This window comes from Equus quagga, chromosome 2 (assembly GCF_021613505.1).
Source record: "Equus quagga isolate Etosha38 chromosome 2, UCLA_HA_Equagga_1.0, whole genome shotgun sequence".
Lineage (NCBI taxonomy): Eukaryota > Metazoa > Chordata > Mammalia > Perissodactyla > Equidae > Equus > Equus quagga.
In genome coordinates, this window is record NC_060268.1 from 164,698,366 (window position 1) to 164,722,076 (window position 23,711).

The window sequence follows — 23,711 nt, forward strand, 5'->3', positions numbered from 1 at the left end:
TTCAGTTGTGTTTTAAAGAAATTTAAAAATGGGAAAAAATATTTTATATTTACCCATGTATTTACCACTTCTGGGACTTTTCATTGGGTAGATCTGAATTTCTGTCTGATATTTTCCTTTTGCCCAAAGAGCTTTGCTGTTATTCTTATCTTTATTTCTGTGTATGTAAAGTCTTTTTTTTCTCTGTGTATTTTTAATATTTTTTTCTTTGTACCTAGTTTCCAGCAGTTTGTTTACAGTGTGCCTCTATTTGGTTTTCTTTATATATCTTCTGCGTGGAGTTTATAAGCTTCTTGGATCTGTGGATTTATGGTTTTCATCAAAAGTGGAAAGATTTTGGCCATTGTTTCTTGAAATTTTCCCGTTTTTAGCCCCTCCTTTGCTTTTCTAGTCTCTGGATCTCAAACTACATGTACATTATATATATCTCTTTATATTGTCTTTTAGGTCATTGATAATCTATTCATTTTGTGTGTGTGTTTATTTTAGATTGTTTTTATTGCTATTTTTTATATTACTATGTAATTTCTTTCTTAGTATCTAAATCTATGGTTAATCCTATGCAATGCAATTTTAGTTTTAGATATTGTATTTTTTACCTTTATACATTCCATTTGGTATCATTTTTGTTCAAGTTTTCTTTTGCCTTGAACGTGTGGAGCTCATTTTAATAACTTTTTCAATGTCTTTGTCTTCTAGTTCCATCATCTATTTTATTTCTATCTATCCTATGGAATGATTTTTCTTCTGGTTGTGGGTGATGCTTTCTTGTTTCTTTGCATGCTTTTAATTTTGATTGGATGTCCAGCATTATAATTTGTATATTGTTGGGTCTTAGATTTGTTATATTCCTTTAAATAGTGCTGGGCTTTGTTCTGGCATACAGTTAAGTTACCTGGAGTCAGTTTGGTCCTTTTGTGGCTGGCTTTTAAGCTTTATTATGGTGGTTTCAGAGCAACCTTTAGTCTAGATCTAATTTAGCCCCACTGCTAAGGCAATGCCTTTCTGAGGACTCTCCTTGATGTCACTGTGTATTATGAGATCTTTTCTTTCTGACTGGTAGGCACTCAAACTATTCCCAGCCTATGTGATTGCTAGCAATTGTTTGGGCTGCTGCTTTCTGCTGGTTCTTTGCTCAGCCGCTGGTAATTTCTTTTCACATATATACAGATCAGTACTTAGGCAAAGACTGAGGGATTTTCCTGCAGATTGCACAGATCTCTCTTTTTGTTTCTCTCTTACCTCTCAAATTCTGCCCCCAAAATTCTAGCCACCTGGACCTTCCTAAAGTTGGACTTTTTGCCACAGCTCAGTAAGACTATTGGCCTTTATTCAGTAGTCCTTCTCTGCTTTTTGTATGACCTGGATCATGCCTAGAGGCAGTAACCTGGGGCAGTCATAATGCTCATATAGTTTCTTTCCTTGATATCAGGGATCGTAGTTGTATATGGCTGTTGTCTACTGTCTACAAACCATTTTCTCATATACTTTCCATTTTCTAGTTGTATCATGGCCAGAAATGGAAGTCAATCTAGAAACTCTTGATTGTGTAGTATAAGTGGATGATATTATGACTGTGGATTCTGTTATTGGCCTCTAAAAAATGTTAAATTTTATTCTGATAGGTCATTAAATTACTGTTGAGTCACTTTGACCTGGTAGAATCTTGGATTTAACTCTCTTACGGTGGTTCTGTTTGGTTATGTCCTTAAACTCAGTGCAAATTCCTTATTCTTGAGATGTTTTCTTTACTCATATAGTATGGCCCTTTTGGGATTCTGTCTCCTGACCCCTCTAACTTGGCAGGACTGAAATTCCAAAATCTTATCTACCACGGATGGCAGCTGTCCAAATCTCTGCTCAGCTCTTTTAGCCTTCCAGCTGTTGTTTTCCCCCTGGGCTCCTTGCAGTCTTCTCTCCCATAGGTGTATTTTTGGAGTCAGTCAAGGATTTGAGTGTGCGCTATATGCAGATTTGGAACTCAACTTTTTGTGATTTCTTCCTTTCCGTGGTAACCAACCTTGAATTCCAGCCACTATCGTAACTCTGAACCTTGTCCTCTGGCTTCTCAGGCCAAGAGGATTCTGGCTTTCTACTTGAGATTTATTTTCCACAGGCAGATTTGTTATTAACTTCATGGTAAAAACCTCACAAATGTGGATCTCGCTCAGCGTGATTCCTCTATATTAGTTATCTACTGTTGTGTAACCAATTACTCTAAAACATAGCTCTTAAAACAACACTCGTTTATTATGTACAGTTTCTTTGGTTCAGAATCAGGCACAGCTTAACTGGATCTTATGATTCAGGGTTTCTCAGAAGGTCTCTCAATCAAGGTGTTAGCCAGGGCTGGGGTGTCATCTGAAGGCTTATCTGGGAAAGGATCCACATCCATGCTCACATGGTGATTGTCAGGATTCACTTCCTATCCAGTTGTTCGACCAAGGGCTTCAGTTTCTTGCTGAGTGTTGGCTAGAGACTGCCCTCAGTTCTTTGCCACATGGGCCTCTCCAGTGTGGCAGCTTGCTTCATTAAAGGGTGCAAGCTGAGAAGACAGTAGAGAGAGTGCTAGCAAGATGAAAGTCACAATCTTTTGTAACCTAATCACAGATATGACATCTCATCATCTTTGCCATATCCTCTTCATTAGAAGCAGGTCACTAAGTTCAGCCCACACTCAAGGGGAGAGATAATTATATAATGTATATGATTATACAAGATAGGGTCATTGATGCCATCTTAGAAGTCTGCCTACCATAGTTCTCTTTTTGCAAGAGTTGAGTCCCCTCCATTTTCTACCTGCTTTTGGTCTCTTCATGCTTTTGTACAGGGTTTTAAAAATAATCTGTCCAGAGTTTAAATAATTTATCCAAGATTCCACCATTACCATTAGCCAGAAACCCAATGTTTGACTCTTTGCAGATATTAACCCCAGCTTTCTCTTTAGGACACAAATGTTCTATCATGATATTTTCTTCACACTTGTATGTTTTATTTTTTCCCTAATTTACCATTAGATATTTTACCTAGATGTCTCACTGATATCTCAAATTCAGCATGATCAAAGTATAACTCCTCACTAGAAACTTTGCTTCCTTTTGTGTCTGTTTCTCTCTCTTAATTGCATCATTGTCTTCTCTGTCAACCCAGGTTCAAGATCTTGGAATCAGAAGATTATTTTTTTCTGTTCTAGCTCTGGTCAAAGTATGGCCTACTTCCCAGACAGGTGCTGGACTACCAATTTTTTGTTACTAGTTTGTCACCAGTTAAGAACAGAAAGTGAAAGTAAGGATTTAGAATCTTGTAGAACAATTTGACATTGTTGGGGCATCCAAGCATGCAGTTTTGTGTTTTATAAAATGTTGGTCCACACCAGTTGAGGGGAAAATAAAACCCCAAAACTGGGCCTTCACCATATATAATTTGAGAATCACTGTTCTTAGAGCATTCCTATTGCTTTTTCCATCCATCTTAGTAGATCTTGTAGTGGGCCTGTTCATTCCACTGCTATTGATTTAGTGTAGGCCCTCATATTATTTCATGTGTGCTAATTGCAGTAGCTTCCTAACGGACTGTGCTTCCCAGTTCTGCCTTCTCCAGTCTATCCATTCAAATCTATGAGAAAATAGTTTTTTTAGTACAGCATTCTGATTATCATGCTTTGCTCAAAGTTTAAATTGTGCTTTATGATTTGATCAAAGAGTTCCAGATTCCTAAGTTTGATATTTAAGAGTCCAGATCTCTTCCCTTCCCCCTTCTCTTCATCTTCTCTTCCCCATTTTCCTCAATTCCCCTCCCATACCCTGTTTTTCAGTTCAAATGTACACTTGATTTCCCCCCTCAGCACTCTTATTTCCAGATTCCTTTCCCTGCTTTATTTTTGTTTACAGCAGTTACCACTTCCTGTCACTTTAGTTCCTTATTTTCTAATTCCCCACTCCACATACACTAAAATGTAAGCTCCATGAGAATAGAGACTTTGTTTTGTTCACTGCTTAATCTCCAGTAGGTGCCCAATAAGTGAATGAGATGGTACCTTAGGGATAAAGAACTTTGACCATGAATGGCCTTGAAGATCCAGAAGAATGGCTCTTTAATAGTGAGATTTCATAAGCAGGGCCCTCTCCAGCCTCCCTCAAATCACATATAGTCTCCTGCTAATTTTGAATTTCGTGAGAACAGTATTTAGTGTATTTTAGTCTGTTTGTATCTTTAGTGCCTAGTGTTGGTCCTGGTAAAGAGAATGCGCACGTAAGAATTTTTTGTCTGACTGACCGAATTAGTAGTCTTATAGCAATAATTTATCTTCTGTTATGTTTTAGGGACATAGTATATTCAAATGTTTGTATAATAATGTTCCTTTGTTACTGATCAAACCCCACAGATTTAGTTTTGTCATTTATTTAATCAAATGTTCATTAAGCTTCTACTCTGAACAAAGCCTTATGTACATTTTTAATTTTTTTTTCTTGGTGAGGAAGATTGTCCCTGGGCTAACATCTGTGCCAGTCTTCCTCTATTTTGTATGTGGGATGCCGCCACAGCATGGCTTGATGAGTGGTGTGTATGTCCTCACCCAGGATCCAAACCTGCGAACCTTGGGCTGCTGAAGTAAAGCACACTAACTTAACTACTATGTCACCGGGCCAGCCCTGAAAATATTTTTAACATAATTAATAAAAGTCAAAGATTATTCAAAACTAAGATGTGAAAAAAATTGGAAACTTAGAAAAGTGCCAAATAATCTCAAGAATTTGGTATTTAAGCATTTTAATTACTTACAGTCTCCAAAAGGGAGAAAAAAAAACTTTTCTCCTTCTAAAATTGCTTTTCTGTTGTTTGAACTTTAGTTCAAACTATCTAACTTCTGGATATCAGGGGCCATGTGTTCCACTGCTTTTTGCATATGGAACACTGCCTGTCTGTATCACAAAATGAAAATGAGTTTAATATGTTAGAGTAACCTGGGAAACTATGTTGCTTAGAGAAATAGAAGGAAGAATCCAACATGAGTCTAGTCAGTGTTATCTCTGAGAAGGGATATATCCAGCATACTTCATTGTCTGGATATAGGGTAATGTCATGCTTAAAACGTCTTGGATACAGTCTGTGATCTTTGCCTCCTCTAAAGACAGGACAAAAGGAAAGTAAATTTTTCAAAATGGAAATAGTTTAGACTTTAGAGAACTTCCATAGAGAAAAAACACATTTTACTAAAATATGCTGAAGATCATGCATCTAATACAAATTTAAGAAATGCCTTTTTCTGTTTTTCTGCCATGATTTGCATTAAGCAATGTCCAAAGTAGGGGCTTGGGCCAGAGACTCTTTTTTTAAACTTTTTATTGGTATAACAACTCAAGATTGTTTACAACCTGTAACCAACTTAAAACTGTAACCAACTTAAAAACCAGAACATCAAGACCACCTAGGAAACCCCTTTAAATCACTATTCCGGTCAAGGGTAATCTAGTACCCTGACTTCTACCGATATACATTAGTTTTCCTTGTTTTTATATAAATGGAATCATAACATATGTATGTTTTTGTGTTTGACTTCTTCCACCTGGCTTTATTTACCGTGTTGGTGTATATAGTTATTGTTCATTCTCATTACTGCATAATATTCCATAATGTGAATATACCACAATCTATCCATTCTGTTGTTTGGTAGTTTCTAACTTGGGGCTAATACAAATAGTGCTACTATGTTATAGTAGTGCAAGTCTTTTGGTAAACATATGGACTCATTTTTGTCGAATATTTGCCTGGCAAAGGAATTGCTGAGCCCATGATTTTTTCACCTCCTTATTTTCCTTATATTAGTTCTTTTCCTTGGAGTATCTACGTAGTTCCTGACCATCTTTTAAAGTCTAGCTTTCTCCAGTCTACTCATCCAGAATCCTGCTTCTCTATTTACCCATCACTTTGTGTGTGTAACTCCTATTTTATGTTTACAACATTCTGCTTTTTATTGTATTTTTATGTAGATCCTAATTTTCCAGAATAGATTCTTAAGTTTTTTTGAGGGCAAACACCGTCACATTATTATTGCCTTTCCATAACGCTATGTTATCTCCTGTAAAGGTATAGTTTCAGAATACAACCACCACCATTACATACCTATTAGAATGGCTAAAATCCAAAACATGGACAACACCAAATGCTGGTGCAAACTCTCAGTTGTTGCTGGTGGGAATGCAAAATGGTACAGCCACTTTGGAAGACGGTTGGCAGTTTCTTAAAAAACTAAACATAGTCTTGCCATACAAATCCATCAGTCATGCTCCTAGTTATTTACCCAAATGAGTTGAAGACTTATGTCCACACAGTAAACTGTGCACAAAGTGATTTTAGCTGTTTTATTCATAATTGCTAAAAATTGGAAGTGACCAAGATATCCTTCAATAAATGAATGGATAAACAAACTGTGGTACACTCATACAATGGAGTATTGTTCAGTGATAAAAAGAAATGAACTATCAAGACACAAAAAGACTTGGAGGAACCTTAAATGCATATTGCTGAATATGAAAGAAGCCAATCTGAAAAAGCTACATACAATGTGGTTCTGACTATAAAACATTCTGGAAAAGGCAAAAGTAAAATATCACTGCCAGGAGCTCTGGGAGAGGGAGAGAGGGATGAATAAGTAAGTGAAGCACAGGGGATTTTTAGGGCAATGAAACTATTCTGTATGGTACTGTAGTGATGGATACATGATAATATGCATTTATCAATGCCCGTAGAACTGCACAACACAAAGAGTGAATGCTAATGTAAACTGTGGACTTTTAGTTGTTAATAATAACAATAATAATAATGTATCAATGTTGGTTCATCAGCTCTAACAAATGTACCACCTAATGCAACAGGCTAATAATAGGGGAAACTATGTGTGGGGAAGGGAACGTATGGGAAGTCTCTCTACTTTCTGTGTAATTTTTCTGTAAACCTAAAATTGCTCTAAAAACCAAAAAAACACTTGTTACCCTCACCCCTACCTTCTTGGTCAGAGCTGAAGTCCTTACCTTAGTCTATAAGACTCTAAGTGAATCTGACTCCTGGCTACTTTATCTCCTGCCACTTTCTTCCTTGTTCATTATTCCAGCCACATTGGCCTTCTATTGTGTTTTGAACTACTCTTCTTGCCTCAGACTCTTTGTGCTTGCTGTTCACTCACCATGGAACACCCTTCCCCCAGATATTTCCCTTGTTTCTTCTCTCTCCCATTATTCAGGTCTCTTCTCAAATACTATGTCATCAGGGTTACTTTCCCTGTCTACTTACTATCGACCTCTGATCTCTCCTTCCCCCATCACATTCTTTTACTCTTAGCCTGCTTTATTTTCTTTTATAGCACTTAATAATTCCTCAACTTGATTATATGTTAATATTTATTTTTTCCTTAATAAAATATAAGTTCTGTGAAGGCAGGAATTTTATATTTTTTCTCTTTTGTATTCTCAGCCTCAAGAATAGTGTCTAGCACATGGTAGATGCTTAATAATCATTGGTAGAATAGATGAATGATGTCCATGTTCTCTCTGTAGGCAAATTTATGTGGGAAGTCAAATTTAAAATCAAAAGCTTGCTTAGTAAGTATGGAATATGAGTCATAAGATACATAATATTAATGGATGATGTCATCAACGTGATAGCATGATGCATTCATTTTCACTAAAAGATGTATCTGTTCCACAGACAGGAAACTTCTATTTATGGGTTGGAAAATGCTTTTCAATAAACAATATAGGAGAGATTGCTAGTGTTTACCTCTTGAGTCTCCCTTTTTTCCTCTTGGAATTTAAAAATGTATAAAAACAGTTAAAGAAACATCACAAAATACAAATGTATAAAGTGGAAAATAAAAACCACTCTTAAACCCAGCCAGAGACAAGTCACTGTTAATGCCTTGATCATTGTCCTTAGAACCATCTGAGATGGACTTATATTTTGTTTTGTTTTTTATAATATTTGGATTATATGTGGTGAAACAAATGTTTAAAAGTACTGTATAACTGGACAGTATAGAATAGTAAATAGCATGAAAATATTTTATGAACTGCTTAAATATTTAGTATCCTATTTTTTGCAAATTGTAACTAGGCTCTTATCCTGGCATGGTGCTGTCTAGTGAAGAAGTTATTGTATACTCAGAATTTTCAAATGTTTCTGATTATTTGAATATGAGTAAGAGGAGCTTGAACAGGTATGAGTGTTACTGTAAAGAAGAGAGATCTTAAACATTTTCCCCCCACATTGTGAAAAGGTTTTGTTAATTGCATTAAATAGGAAATTTTGGATTAATTTTGAAAATAATTTAGATTTTCATGGAAACTATGTTTTTATAAATGATAAACTTCCCAGAAGTTTATTAGATTTTTTTCATTGGACTTAATTCCAGTGAAAAATTCAATGTTCTTAAGAAAAAAATGTTCTTCATTAGTCTTCTAAAATTTATACATGGATTTTTGGGAAAATCTAAAATAATTTTCAAGTTTAACTCACAATAATACATAATTTAGTTGTGAGTTTATTGTATTTCATGGACTAATACACCAAATTTTAAAATTTTAAAATCATGTTAGTTTTGTGTGCTGATGCTGTTAAAAACGTTGTCACGTTTCCTGAGTTTTAAGCATTTTCAAAACCTTTAGGAATTACTAGATTATGAAAAGGGATATTAGTGTTATTAGATGACATAATTCTTAAAGTATCAGTATTAACATGGTTTCCTGACTTTGCAGAGAGTTGTATTGCTGGAGGATAATTTTCTGGAAAGAAAATATGCTCAAAAATATTGTTAGCATGTGGGAATAAATCAAAAGGGATTTAACTTAATTTGAGTCTAGGTGATTATATTTTGCTTTTTAAAAACATTTTTTAGTTTTAACATTAGATAGTTTTATGCAAGTTCCTGTCCTAAGATGCTAGTAATTAATCTGTTTCTATGTTCACTGGCATCCTGAATACTGAAAAAAGCCCACACGGGTATGTTTAGTAACATAGTGTTGTGTTCTGTTTTAACCTAAGAATTAGTTGTTAGCATTTAATCAGTAGAAAATTTTATATGAAAATTTAGATTTCCAGCTTCTCTTGGAAAGTGTGAGGATTGGACAATATTGAACTTTCTCGTTCCAAGATAGTAGTGATTCTCAACCGGGGCAATTTTGACAGTGTTAGAATAGAGGACATTTGTTAATGTCTAGAGACAGTTTTGATTGTCATGACTTGGTGGGGAGGTGCTATTGGTATCTAATGGGTAAAGACTAGGGATACTGCTTTCATGCACAGGGCAGCTTACTAGAACAAAGCATTATCTGGTCCAAAGTGTTGTAGTACTGAAGTTGAGAAGTCCTGTAATATAGCAATAATTGACCTGATTGAATCACAGCTTTCCTAATGGGCTAAAGTTCGCCATAATCTCCTTCTAACTTGCTTTGTTTACTTGCCTGGACTCGATACATTTTTGGATTTGTACACCTCCTTTTAGGGTGGTGGAAGTTACTTTACTGGGAACTGAAACCACCTAAAGTATCATTTATTAGGAAAGATGATGGCAAATACAAAAAATGTTTTATTAGTCTGGCATGAACAGTATTAGAATCCAAATTTTATTTTCTCCAGTTATCTTCGTTTATTTTTTCAGTTAACGTGGTACTATGTACTAAGCACTGTACTAGATAGATATGGAGGAGATAACCAGATGCATACACTTTAAGGATTATTCTGTCTTGGAGAATTGTTCCATTTATCGTTATGTAATGCTTTCTAGATCCCTGATAATTTTCCTTACTTTGAAGTTGACTTTGAAATTAATATAGCTTGCTCCAGCTTTCTTTTTTTTTTTTTTTTTTGATGATTGGCACCTGAGCTAACAACTGTTGCCAATCTTTTTTTTCTTTTTCTCCCCAAATCCCCCCAGTATGTCGTTGTGTATTTTAGTTGTGGGTCCTTCTAGTTGTGGCATGTGGGATCCTGCTTCAATGTGGCTTGAGAAGCGGTCCCATGTCTGCACCCAGGATCCGAACCAGTGAAACCTCAGGTCACTGAAGGAGAATGCATGAACTTAACCACCTAGCCACACTCCAGCTTTCGTTTGATTAACAGTTGCGTTATATTTCTCCATCCCTTTACTTTTAATCTACCTGTGTGTATTTAAAGTGGGTTTTTCAAAGACAACATACGGTGGGTCTTGTTTTTTTATGTGCTCTGCCAGTCTCTGTCTTTTATTTAGTGGATTTATATTAATCACGTTTAAAGTGTTTATTGATTTAATTGGATTAATAGCAACTATATAACTGTTTTCTAGTAGTTGAACTTGCTCTTTATTTCTTTTTTGTCTTTTACCATTTTTCTGCCTTATCTGATTTTAGTTGAGCATTATATATTACTCATTTTCTCTCTCCCTACCATATCATTTATGCTTCTTTTAATTTTTTTGTTATTTGTATGTATGTGTGTGGTTGCCCTGGAGTTTGCGGTATGCGTTTACAGCTAATATCAGTCTTTCAAGTAACTCTATACCACTTCATGGGTAGTGTAGCTACCTTATGACAGAATATTCCCAATTCCTCCCTCACATCCCTTATAACATTGCTGTCATTCATTTCATTTATCCTTAAGCTGTAAGCACCCAATATATTGTTGCTATTGATACTTTGAACAAACTGTTATCTGTTAGATCACTTCAGTGAGAAAATAAAATATTTTATCTTTATTCCTTCTATAATACTCTTCCTTTCTTAATGTAGATCCAAGTTTCCCACCTATATCATTTTCCTTCTTTCTGAAGAACTTCTTTTAATATTTCTTGCAAGACAGGTCTACTAAAGACAAATTCCCTCAATTTTTATTTGAGAAAGTCTTTATTTCTCCTTTACTTTTGAAGGATAATTTCATTGGATACAGACTTAGGTTGGTGTATTTTTTCCCTCAACACTTTAAATGTTTCATTCCTTTCTCTTCTTTCTTCCATGGTTTCTGAAGAGAAGTCCAATGTAATTATTCTTGTTCCTCTGTAGGTAAGGTGTTTTTTCCTTCTAGCTTCTTTCAGAATTTTCTCTGCCTTTGATTTTCTGTAATTTGAATATGCTGTGCCTAGGTAGAAACAGGAGGGGATTTTTCTCCTATCTTTACCCTGAGAACCTGGGATGGAGCTCCTAGACATAATGCACAAGGATTTCAATTTCTCCACATCCTTGTCAGCACTTGTTATTTTCTGTTTTTTGGTTGTAACCATCCTAATGGGTGTGAAGTCTTACCTCATTGTAGTTTTGATTTGCTTTTCCCTAATGAGTAGTGATGTTTATCGATGTTTATTGATGTTTAGTCTTTTCATGTGTTTATTGACCATCTGTGTGTCTTCAGAGAAATGTCTATTCAAATCCTTGGCCCACTTTTAAATTGAGTTTTTTTGTTGTTGAATTGTAGGAATTCTGTATATATTCTCTATATTAATCCCTTAGTAGATACATGATTTGCAAATATTTCATCCCCTTCTATGGGTTGCCTTTTCACTCTCTTGATAGTGTCTTTTGATGCACAAGTTTTTAATTTTGATGAAATTCAATTTATCTGTTTTTTCTTTTGTTTATAATATGTGCCTTAATAATGTGCCCCACACCCATTTTTCAGAGTTTTATATACTTTGTTTGCTTGTCTTTTTTAGTATCTCCAACCTCTGCCTTAAAAATAAAAAAAAGGAAAATTACGAGAGAACCAATATATCTGTTATAAATGTTGGGTTTTTGAAGACAGAGTAACACTAAGAATAATCTGAGTTGCCAATACTGCCCTTTCAACCAGAATGAGAAGGAGAAATGTACCTTATTTTTTATCTTTTTAGAGTACTATTGAGAAGGAGTTTTTGATTTATAAATCTCCATTTTTATATCTATGTAACATTAGAACATATGCCTATTTGAGAGCATATATATTTTGAGATAGAAGGTGACCCTCAAATTGAACTCAAGGTATATCTGATATTATTGTGTTGAATTTGGTGAAAAAAGTTAGTGGGCTCTTTTTAAAGTATGGAATATACAAATGTAAATGTTTATAGTTGAATTGGTTACTTAAATTTAAATATATATTTAGAATATATATATAAAAAATATATATAACATTATATTAGTTTCAGTTGTACAACAATAATGATTCAATATTTGTAAGATATCATTTTCAAATAAGAGTTTCAGATTTTGTTTGACTTTTTCAGAAAGAAAGTATAATTTTAATATAGAAAATGAAGCTTTTCTTTCAGTATTATTTAACATATTCTTTAATAATTCTTATTAAATTTTTATGTTGGTCAATTTACAGGTGAATTATGTAACCTCATTACGCTGGATGTAGCTCACAATCAACTTGAACACCTTCCAAAGGAGATTGGAAACTGCACACAAATAACCAACCTTGACTTGCAGCACAATGAACTGCTAGACCTCCCAGATACTATAGGTATGAGGGGAGAAAGAAGATATTGATAGTCATTTATAGCTACTTGGACATTAGAAAGACTGTTTTTGATCCATTTTGATAAAAATTAAAAGATTAAAATTTAACATTGTCAAAGTAGTAAAGCTTCTAAAAGATGTATTTTATAATTGCTTTTTATTTCCATTTTCTAGCAGAGAAACTAATTAGGTTTTAGGATATGCGCTCACTTGAATTATAAAGAAAATAGAATATTGAGTCATATGTGTATATTCTATTATAGGTCTATGCTTAAATTGCAGAATGGGTGCATTTTCTGTTTTTTTTGTATTTCAGAATGTCGCATGCTAAAGTAGACCACACTGAAAGATAAAACCATGCCGTTTAGTTTTTAAAACAAGGCCAACATAGTTTAAAGTTTCATCTGTAGTATTGAGGGACTAAGAAGAGAGATGTCTTGAAGTGGAAAATGTGTTACGAAGACTTAGCCAAACTACAGAAAGTTGAATTATGCTTACTGTGATATTGTTCTATATTTATATAGTCTTGTTTATTTTTCTAAATGCCCACACATTTATACAAACACTAAATGGAATTTTTAAAATTTTGGACACCTTCTTAGTTATTGGTGTGGTATAAGGATACTATAATGTTTATTTAGAAAAATTACATCTGTACCTATTTATATAATTTCAGTAATGAATATTTATAAGGTTCTATTACTAAATCATTTGAGGCCTATGGTGATGTTATCTTTTTCCAGAGGGGTTTTTATTTGCTTCTGTCAGGTGTCTAGGGGACCACTTTAACCCTTCCATGTTTTAAGACTTGAGATGTTTCTGGTCCCCCAGTCCTTCAAAGGCAGGCCACAGACTAATTGGAAGGTTGTTTGACTTTCAGTTTACCCTTAGTACCAGAGTGCAGCCCTGTAGCGTCCCAGATGATATCAATTTCTAGACTCCCCACCCTTGGCAGGCTCTACATTTTGACTCTTGGCAGAAACGTGCCTTAGCCGTTCAGCCTTGTCTTCTAGTTATGGAACTGCTCTCAGGACAAAATCCTCTCTAGTGTTTTGCTTGTTTCTGGGTTCACAACTGGTTTCTGGCCTGGTAATTAGTCATTATCTTGTTAGCTCTCTGATTTTTGTTTTAGAAGTGCTTTTAGTTTTTTCAGTAGGAGGGTTTGCTTGAATTACCTAGTCTACTATTACTTGAAACAGAAGCAATTGTTAAGGAATTTTTTAATAAGTTATAATAGACTATCTTAGGTTACATGAGAATTATTTCTTTATGGAAAGCAAGCTGAGACTTCTTCAGGATACAATAGCTAGCCATTAGAACCTATCGCTTTCTGATTTTTGGCTCAGAACCCTTTATATCACATTACTATTTGTAGTGGCAACAGATGAAGTATTCTAGTTAACTGGATTAGATTCATCTCTGAAAGGTAAGATGGTCTACAACACATAATGAATTTTCCTATTAATATTCATAGTAAATATTCTACAAAATTTCCTATATAAGTAAAGGAATTGGATTTCTGGTTCAATAGGGACCAAACACAATTATTTTTTTTCTTTTTTTAAAATCTATTGAAATGGCTAAGATGAACAAAGAGAAGTGACCCTTGAAGAAAAAGAACATAGAAAAGATATATACTGCATCTATAAAACATGATCAGGCTGATACAAAAAGAAAACGAATAATACACTTCTTAGAAATAATCTTTGCCAAATTAAATTTAATGAAAAATATTGTATGATATAATGAACACTTCCAAAGACCAAAATAGTGATATGTAGGACAGGTGGAAGAAGTCCCCTAGAATCTAGAACAAAAAGATAGAAAGATACAAAATAAGTGAAAAGGAGTCATGGGAGACAGGACTGGAAGTTCTAGAAAGAGAATAGAGGTAATAGAATGAAGAAACTAATAAAATACTATTTTATAATATTTCCCTGAACTTGACAAAAACCCAGATGTAGATTGAAATTGCTTACCAAGAAGAAATAATGAAAAAATATACATTCTGGGAGAAGTTTTAAAAGTTAGATTTACTTAATTGTTTTGAATAAATTATATATTCATGTACAATGTTATAAAACCTGTCTTTGTCTAGTTTCAGTTTCAGGGTAATACTAGCCATATATTATAAGTTGGAAAGTGTTTCCTTCTGAATTTCTGGAACAGTTTGTATAAGTTTGGTACTATTTCTTCTTTTACTATTTGGTCAAATTCATTGGTGAAGCCACCTGGGTCAGGATTTTTCTTTGTGGGAAAGTTTTTAAAAATTATTTCAATTTCTTTAATAGATATAGGGCTATTTAGGTTATCATCTTCTTGAGCAAACTTGATCATTTGTGTCTTTCAAATAGTATGTCCCGTTCATTTAAGTTGTCACTTTTAATAGGCATAAAATTGTTCATAATATTCTCTTATTATTTTAATATGTATAGAATCTATAGTAATGCTACTTCTGTCATTCTTGATATCGGTAACTTCTATCTTCTCTTTTTTCCTAATCAGTCTGTTAGAGGTTTATCAATTTTATGAATTTTATCATCTCAAAATTTTATTGATTTTTCTCTATTGTTTCTCTGTTTTTTATTTCATTGATTTCCATTTTGACCTTTATTATTTCCTTTCATCTGCGTTGAGTTTTATTTGTTCTTTTTCTAGTTTCTTACGGTGAAAGCTTGAGGTCCCCTTAGGTAGTGCTTTAGCAGCATCCCACAAATTCTGTTATGTTGTGTTTGCCTTTTTATTTTTTTCAAAATGCTTTCTAATTTACCTTTTTGTTTCTTCTGTGAACTTTGGATTATTTAGAAATTTGTTATTTAGTTCCCAATATTTAACAGTTTTCCAAGTGTGTCTATGTTACTGATTTTTAATTTAATTCCATTGTAGTCAAGACATACTTTGTGATTTGAATCATTTAAATTTGTTGAGACTTATGGCTCAGTATATGGTCTATCTTGGTAAGTATTCCATGTGCAACTGAATGTGTATTTCACTTTTGTTGAGTGGAGGGACATAGATGAGGCAATAAGTGAATTTATCCCTCCTGTCCTTTTTTGAAAGTTGTTCCTCCTAATTTTTGTTCATTACATTGTCAGGATATGTAACATTTATGGTATATCTTGTTATCCTAATCTCTATTTTTGTTGTAGTCTTAATTTTCCTCAACAGTTCTGTTGCCATAGTTGCCCCAGTCATCCCTTGGTTGGCTAAAGTCAGTCTTGGAATAGTTTTCTCAGAAATGGTTCATGAACAGTACTTCCCTAGTTCTTGTGTGTTTGTAACCTTAATAATTAAAGAACAGTTTGGATGAATATAAAAATCAATAGGGTCCAACTTCTTCTCCTTGAGTATCTTAGTAAATATGGAATTGAATATATAAAAGTAACAGGCCAGTCCAATTTTTTCCCATTGTAAATGACTTAATCTTTTGCCTGGCCACCCAAAGGGTTATTTCTTTATTTCTGAAGTTCAAGAACTCTTATATTTCTCAGTGTTGATCTTTCAGGGTCCATTTCCCTGAGATACTGTGGGGCAATCAACATATAAGTTTAATTTTTATTTCAGTATAATTTTCTTGAATTAGATATTGACATTTAGTTTGTGTTGTATGTTCTTGAATTGAAATGTATGTCTGCAAGTTTGCTTATTTTGAACAACCAACTAATTGGAACAATAAAAGAGAAAAGAAAGAATAATGCATAATCTTATTTTTCAGTGGAATGTCACATAAAAGCACTTTTAAAAAGCAACTTCTTCTATAAAATTAGTCTTGTTAGGCTTAGAAAGAAAAATAAAGGTTGTTTACTGCAAATCAGAGAGAGGAACCAAAATTAAAGATGTTTGAAATGTTGTAAAGTTAGGTTCTTATTTCTTTCATTGTGTCACAGTGTGTTTCTTAGGATATTATAGACTCTAGACATTTTATTGTTCCTTGAGCGTCTCAGACAAGTTTTAGCCTCAGGGTCTTTGTACTTCTTAGTCTTTCTACTTACAACTCTTTTTTTCTTAATATCCACATAATTTCTTACACTCTTTCAACAATCAAATAGATATATAGGGCATGGTCATCGGTCAGCCCTGTTCTTACTCTCAAATAGTCTAACAATATTTTGTTATTTAATATTTGATACATGTTTCTGTATCTCTGTCTTGTTAATTAACAGTCAAAGTGGGAATGGAATTAAAGTACTAAAATGAATAGTCCTGGCAAACTGAAAGCATAGGTGGTGGTGGATGATAAAATCTTCCTGTTAGTGGCACTAGAGTCCTTTGGATTCACTTCCTCTGACAAAGGATAACTTCTTCATGTATACTTCTTTCTTCTGACTTTAATTTTACATCTCTCTCTTCTATCAGAAGTAATTCTTCTGTATTTTTAGTTTGTTTATTAATCTTGTAGTTAAGATGTTATCTCAGAATAAGACACATGCCTCACTTATAGCACATTCTATGTGATCAGATTACAAATCTGTATTGAAAATCAGTGAGAACTGAATCATTAACAATAAGAAAAATTTAAATATTTTGCTTTTTATATGCTTTGATAGTTGTCAGCAAATAAAGTACAGCTGTTATCCCAAGTAATGGCAAAGTGAATGTCATGTTCATTGAAATTTTTTATAATATTGTACCATTTATCATATACCATGTTTATTAAAATAATTCTTTTGTCTTTCTCCATCCGTCTCATCCCCAGTATTTTGATTGTATAGCAGAAGGCTGAGATTTGGTGAGAAATTTGAAGATGTGGGTCTTTGTCTGTTACAGATCTCAGCAGTTTTAATTGATCTTTGAGATTCTCCCTCGCATTTATTGGAGACTAGCAATCCACCAAAAACAGTTAGTGGCTAACTTAATTGCAATATAGTTCTCCTGATACTTTTCTTCTTTTATCCTGGTCTACCTCTTGAAAAGTATAACTTAAAACGAAAAACAAAGAAAACACCACCTATCCTGGAGAGGTGCCCTACTCTCTTTTAGGGAGGGCACCTAAAAGACTGCCCTAGTCTTGTAGCTGCCCTACTCTCTTTCCTAGGGCTAAAGAATCTTGCTCTAAACTCACAATTGAAAATCAAGTCTTCCAGCTATTACTTTACAATCACTTTTCCAAAAATCACTTTATTTCCTTGCCTTTTCTTTTTTTTTTTTTCTTGTAAGTAGAACAAGATTTTTCTTACCCCTTTCTTTATTTAACATGGATACTCCTAGAGTTGTTGTGACTCCTTGGTAGGAATAACTGCCATTTACTTCCAGGCTGAGCAGTGCCAGGATCACTGACAGCTCATAGAATGTGGAGAAGAGGCAGAAGGAAATGGGGAGGGGGCCGCTGGTTGCAGTTGAGCGAGAGAGTGCTTAAAAACATACGCATAGTTTCTCTGATTTAACCATTAGTCTGCTCTGTTGAAGAATAAAAACTGTTTTATCTCTCATAGAAATATTTTCCAATTGAAGAATCAGCTATGAACTAAAGAATATATTATGCTTCATTATAAGAGTCATTTTGTTTCAGACTATGAACCTGATATCTTAAAGCCTTCTGAGATCTCTGGTGGTTTTATGAAGTCAGCAGGGGCTGAGGGTGTCTGAAGGAGAAAAAAATATTTTGTTTTCTATTTCTTCTCAAATTGAGATAATGGGAGAAGTATCTAACAAGACCTTGCCTTCAAGGCTGGAGCACAGAACAATTCACAGAGGTCGTCTTGCTGCACCGGGCTTTGAAGAACTGTTACAGTAGATTACGGTTATATCAACAAGTAGACTTTTAGTAATTAAGTTTTAGGTAATTACAGTGCAGCTTACATAAAACGACTTTACTAGTTCTCTTCTTAATGGTAGCATTCTTTTAGTTTTTGAAATTTAAGAATTTTTGCATTTCTTACTTTTCACTTTGCCAGTTTAATGTTTGGAAAAAAAGTACCTTTGACATTATTTCATTGTTAGAACTATATGTCTTTTCTGCTGATTTTTTGCTACTTTAAAAAAATAAGATTAAAACTATTTGAGTTAGTCTAACTCAAAAGTTACACTGAATTAACCTGAAGATACTGATTATATTTGCTGAAATCGAAAGCATCTAATTTTAATTCATAGCCATTTGATGTTGCCATATCTTAAAAATCTGACAGCATAAGAAAGCAAGCTGTCAAAGTGGAGCACAGAACAATTTACAGTCAAAGTTACCCACTTAAAAGCTAAATGCCAATAATTGGCAGTGATCAGCCTACGTTCATACACAGAAGCTCAGCAACATTGATTTTATTTCTTAGTTGCAATGGCTCAACATTAAAGCAACCTATGGCTTGATTTTTAGGTTGCAATTTAGCTTGTGGTTAAAACCACTCATTGAAAGAGGTTAGAGTTGAAACCACTGCAGGAGGTGAATCACAGTAATTGCCACACTTCTGATTTCACATTTTTTTCTGGCATAAGAGAGTTTTGGGATTCTATCCTGAATTTTTTCCATCTCTTTTATTTTGCTGACAGTAATGGATTTTGGCAATATGTGGATGACTCTTTGAACATGCCATGCTCCACAAAGTGATAAGGCCTTTGCAAATGTGAGTTTCTTCATCAGAATAGCATATTCTCATAGGTGATTTTTTTTTTAAAGTTTAGCCTCTTCTACTCCTCCAGAAAAAGAAAAAAAGGGAAAAAGAAAAAGGTTAGGAAAGTTGGAGGTATGATTTTTGTTTAAATAACTACTAATTTTGGTGCTAATGTCACGTGACAATTTCATTACATCATTTTCATTTTTTAATTTTTAAATTCTGGAAACCTGATTTTAAAAGTGAGAAACTTGAGTTATTTTAATTTTGGAAGAGGAGTTTCAGGAATTTGATTCTATTTACTCAGCTTTTGAATTGATAAGCATTTAGAATTTGGTTACCATACTAATCCTTGTTTCCAGAGAAAGCTTTTAGGTTTCAGTGAGAATAAAAAATTGTTACAGTATTGTATTCATCTACTATTCTACTGTAAATAGTGATTGAATGAGGCATGTCAGTTGATGGAACAAAATTATGGGGACTTTCCACTATTAATGAGCCCTTTCCTCTTCTGGCAGATTTCAAAGACCTCTTGGTGAATGCTTCAGCCATTTTATTACAATGGAACAGTTTTCTTCCATAAGGAAAGCAGCATTATGAAGGAGATAAAGGGATGGTCTTATTTATTTCCAGTTGTTTTTTAAGGTTGACTGCCTCTTTTATCTTCAACTTCATACAGCAAATTAAAATTTTATCAGAAGATTTTGAAGTTCTTTCTAGTCAGACATTATCACTGCTTGTAGGAAAATTTCCACTGTTAGCAGCTTTAGCTGTAGCTATAGTGGCCATGGGCATGGAATAGGCAAGGGATAAAATACTGATACCTTCCCTCCCTCTCCATTTTGAAAGGATATAAGTAAGTGGGCACTGTCTTTCACTTTTGTTGGTAATGAAATTGATATAGCCTTGTGGTACTATCTCTCAAGATTTAAAATATCTATATTTTCTGATACATCAGAAATATTTTCACATGTACACAAAGATATACATAAAAGGATGTTCATTATAGGATTCCTTTCTAAATGTTAGAAACAAATGCCGTCAATTGGGGAATGATTAAATAGATAATGGTACATACATATCATAGAATACTTTATAATGGCTAAAGAAAATGAAGTGTATCTGTATTTACAAGAAAATATTTCCATGACCTGTTATATGGGGGAAAGAATATAGAATGATCCCATTTATATAAAAACAAACAAACATTTAAAAATCCCTGTATTTGTATATGTGTAAGTAAATACTTAGAGAAAGCTCTCAGTAGGTACATATTAGACTACAAACTATGGTTACCTGGGGAAGAGAGTAAGATGCATTCATTTATTTTGTAATTAAAAAATTGTTTGGTGGGGTGAGAGGAATGCAGAGAGTTGAAATAGTTATTTTTTTCTTTCTGGCTGATATCTAAAAATGGGCTGCTTAGAAGTTGGATGTCCCAGGAAAAATGATTGTAAATATTTGTAGAAGAGTTAATTTGTATTCAGATAGACCAGGCAAATCTGACGTATATTTTAAATCATGTCCAGTAAAGTCTATGTTTCATAGATATGCAATTTTATAAAATGAGAATGAGTTAAAGAGGAGAGAGTTTTATGAGCTTTTCATATAATTTTAAGTTTTTGCATCTTGTTCCTATTGGAAAGGAGGACAGTAGTGAAATGTTTTAGCTTCTGTAATTATCAAGAAAGTATGAACGGATGCTTGCTGTGTGCTTAGCACTGAAACAAAGTCTATGGAGAGAGAGAGAAATACATAGCAAGGTCCCTCACGTAAAAGATTCTCTGTCTATTGGGGGAGGTAACTAATTTATGAAAAAACTAACAACGTAAGACCAAATATAAATAAATTCCAATTTATGGTGAAAACCATATGCTACCATGCATTCTGTCTACCATGAGTTCAGTTTACAAGGAGATTAATAAGATCTTGATAGAATGGCCAGGGAAAGCTTCATGAACAAATGTGTTGGACTCGTATGAAATAAAAATGCATTCCATGAACACAACAGCATGGATAGTCAAACAGCATGGAGATAAGAATGAACATATCATGCTTCTGTGTCAAGAGAGAACAAGCTAACTGAAGCAAAGTCAATGAAGATCTTGGAGAACGATTACTTGGTAAGGAGCCAACTGAGGTTGATTGTAGCTCTGCCACTAACTAGTTGGTGACTTTGACAAGCTGGTGACTTATGCTATGGTCCACGCTGGTTACTCTCAGATGGCTCTTATTGCAACTTCTTGGGTATCTTTCTTATCTTTTTTTTAATCAGGATGACTATCTAAAAGTTCAAGCCACCATGCTCTGTTTTTTCACAATTTACCTCATATCTTCACTTTATGGAGCAGATGAGCCTCGCATTGTAAAGTCTCCAAACGTCTTACCTCTACATTAGTGTAAAACGTCTCCATAATGTAAAATATTCACTCAAAAAAAAGAATGGTAGAAGGATACTGTAAGTTTTTAAATTAAAATTACTTTAGAATTATAGTTTTTTCTTTATCAAAACGATGTTTTTAAAGTACAAAACTTGGGAAAATTAGGAAAAATATAGACAAGTTCAAAGAAAAATTTTTAATCTTCCATAATTCTATCATGCAGAGATAACTGTTAGTTTTATGTGTTTTATTTCCACTCTTTTTGCATCCATATGTTTTTTACATTGTTAAGATCATACAAGGGGGCCAGCCCTGTGGCTGAGTGGTTAAGTTTGCATGCTCCACTCCACCTTCGGCGGCCCAGGGTTTCACTGGTTCCGATCCTGGGTGCGGACATGGCACCGCTCATCAGGCCATGTTGAGGCAGCGTCCCACATGCCACAACTAGGAGGACCCACAACTAAAAATATACAACTATGTACTGGGGGGATTGGAGGAGAAAAAGCAGGGGGGAAAAAAAAGATTGGCAACAGTTGTTAGCTCAGGTGCCAATCTTTAAAAAAACATACAAAATGCATTATTTTATTATCTTACTTTTTTCACTTAACATCATAACTTAGTCTTTTGCATCTTAAAATTTTTTGTAACATAATTTTAATAGGTACAGAACATAGCACACTATAGACATCATAGAATAAAATCATGTTTCGAATACCTGTTATTTATCAATCACTGTGCTAAGTGTCTTGCACACGTCGTATTTAACCCTTAGAGCAGCCCTGTCAGGTATTTGACATTATACCCACTTTATGGATGAGAAAATAGACTCAGTTAAATAACTTGCCCAGGATCACACAGATAATATAAAATCTCTTTTGTTTTTTCTATTACACTGTGATGCTTCCAATTTAAATAATTATTCATCTCTTCTTGAACACATAGGTTGTCCCTATTTTTGGCCATTAGGACTATGACTATAATTAACATAATCATAAAGTAGATTCTTTTATTTTCTGACAGCCCACCTTTTAAGTAACATTTGTATCATATTCAGTGAAATAGTGCAGTGTTAGCAATAGTAAATATTATTCTTGCCCTCATTTCTAATCTCTAAGTTCTCTCAGGCTTTAGAAAGTCATCCAATCCTCTGCTTGAGTTTTTTTTTTTCCTCCAAAATTGACACCTTTCACCAGAGTGTCATCAGAAAGACACTAGTGAAGCATCCTTAGTTAATGTAGAAAGCTCTTCAACAACAAAATTAACTTGTCTTTGCTAAGTGGTAGTTTTTATTATTGCTTTTGTATATTTGATTTTCTGCCTGTTGAAATCTTTTTTAATCAGAACCGGCAAACTCTTGGGCTAGTTTCCAAACATTATTACAGGAAAGTAATGTAAATAAGTATAGCATAACTCAGGAATAGTTCTAATTGCGGGAATTGAAATGGTTGCTAGGTTTTTCTGCATTGTATTTGGCTAAATTTATGGTATAGAATTATCGAAGTATTTTCATTACCAGTGACTAATTCTTACCTTGAAAATCGAAAGGGTAAAAATTAGTTCCATTTAGTCATTTCTTATAACTTAAATCAACTGGTTTCTTCAGCAAGATGGAACGATGCAGATGAGTGATAACTACATAAGGGTATGAAGCATAGTGACTGCCCTCCAGGCTTCACTTATGCTATAGGCTAATATATGTTTTCTGAAAGTATTATAGTAATGTTGCATCTAAGAAAGGAAGTTATTCATAGAGCTCCTTGAAAAATGGTCAAAGCAAAAAGAAAGAAATAGACAAACATCAGAATATTGCTGAAAGTCAAAAGGCATCAAAATATTTTTCTCCAGAAAGTTAACTGTGATATAGGCATCCACTTCCATAATTTCTAACACTGGTAATACTTTTTAATTTAACACTAGAGGCTACATTTGACATTTTAACCTGGCCCATCTAAAAATCTTATAGCAACAGCTGTAATTTGAAGTCAGAAAAGGAATTAACTAGCTATGACAAAGACATACATTGAACTAAAATCTCAATACTGTTACCTTTTTTTTTTTGGTAACAAAATGAACTTATTTTCTAATGTATATTGTTTGGAAAATTAAATTTTATTTAAACCTTTTATGATAGCAGATATCATCATACTCATCCATGTAACTTACATGTAGCTTGCCATGTAGTCTTGACAATAAAACTAGAAAATGCCTATTTTTCTGCTTTTTTTGTGTATTCCATAGTGGTTAGTTTGCACTCAAGCTGCATATGCTTAGACAATAAGAGAGGCTATAACTTTCACTTTGGTTTGTAATTTTTTTTTATTATT

The 23,711-nt window shown here is 33.8% G+C and overlaps 1 protein-coding gene across 4 annotated transcripts in view; it reads left to right on the forward strand.

Moving 5' to 3' along the window:
- Positions 1-23,711, forward strand: part of SHOC2 (SHOC2 leucine rich repeat scaffold protein) — a 97,349-nt gene that overhangs the window by 57,562 nt on the left and 16,076 nt on the right. For all 4 annotated transcript variants that reach the window (XM_046653620.1, XM_046653621.1, XM_046653623.1 and 1 more), the window contains one exon: positions 12,328-12,465. In XM_046653620.1, coding sequence (XP_046509576.1) covers positions 12,328-12,465 — 138 coding nt within the window. The remainder of the gene's footprint in view (positions 1-12,327; positions 12,466-23,711) is intronic.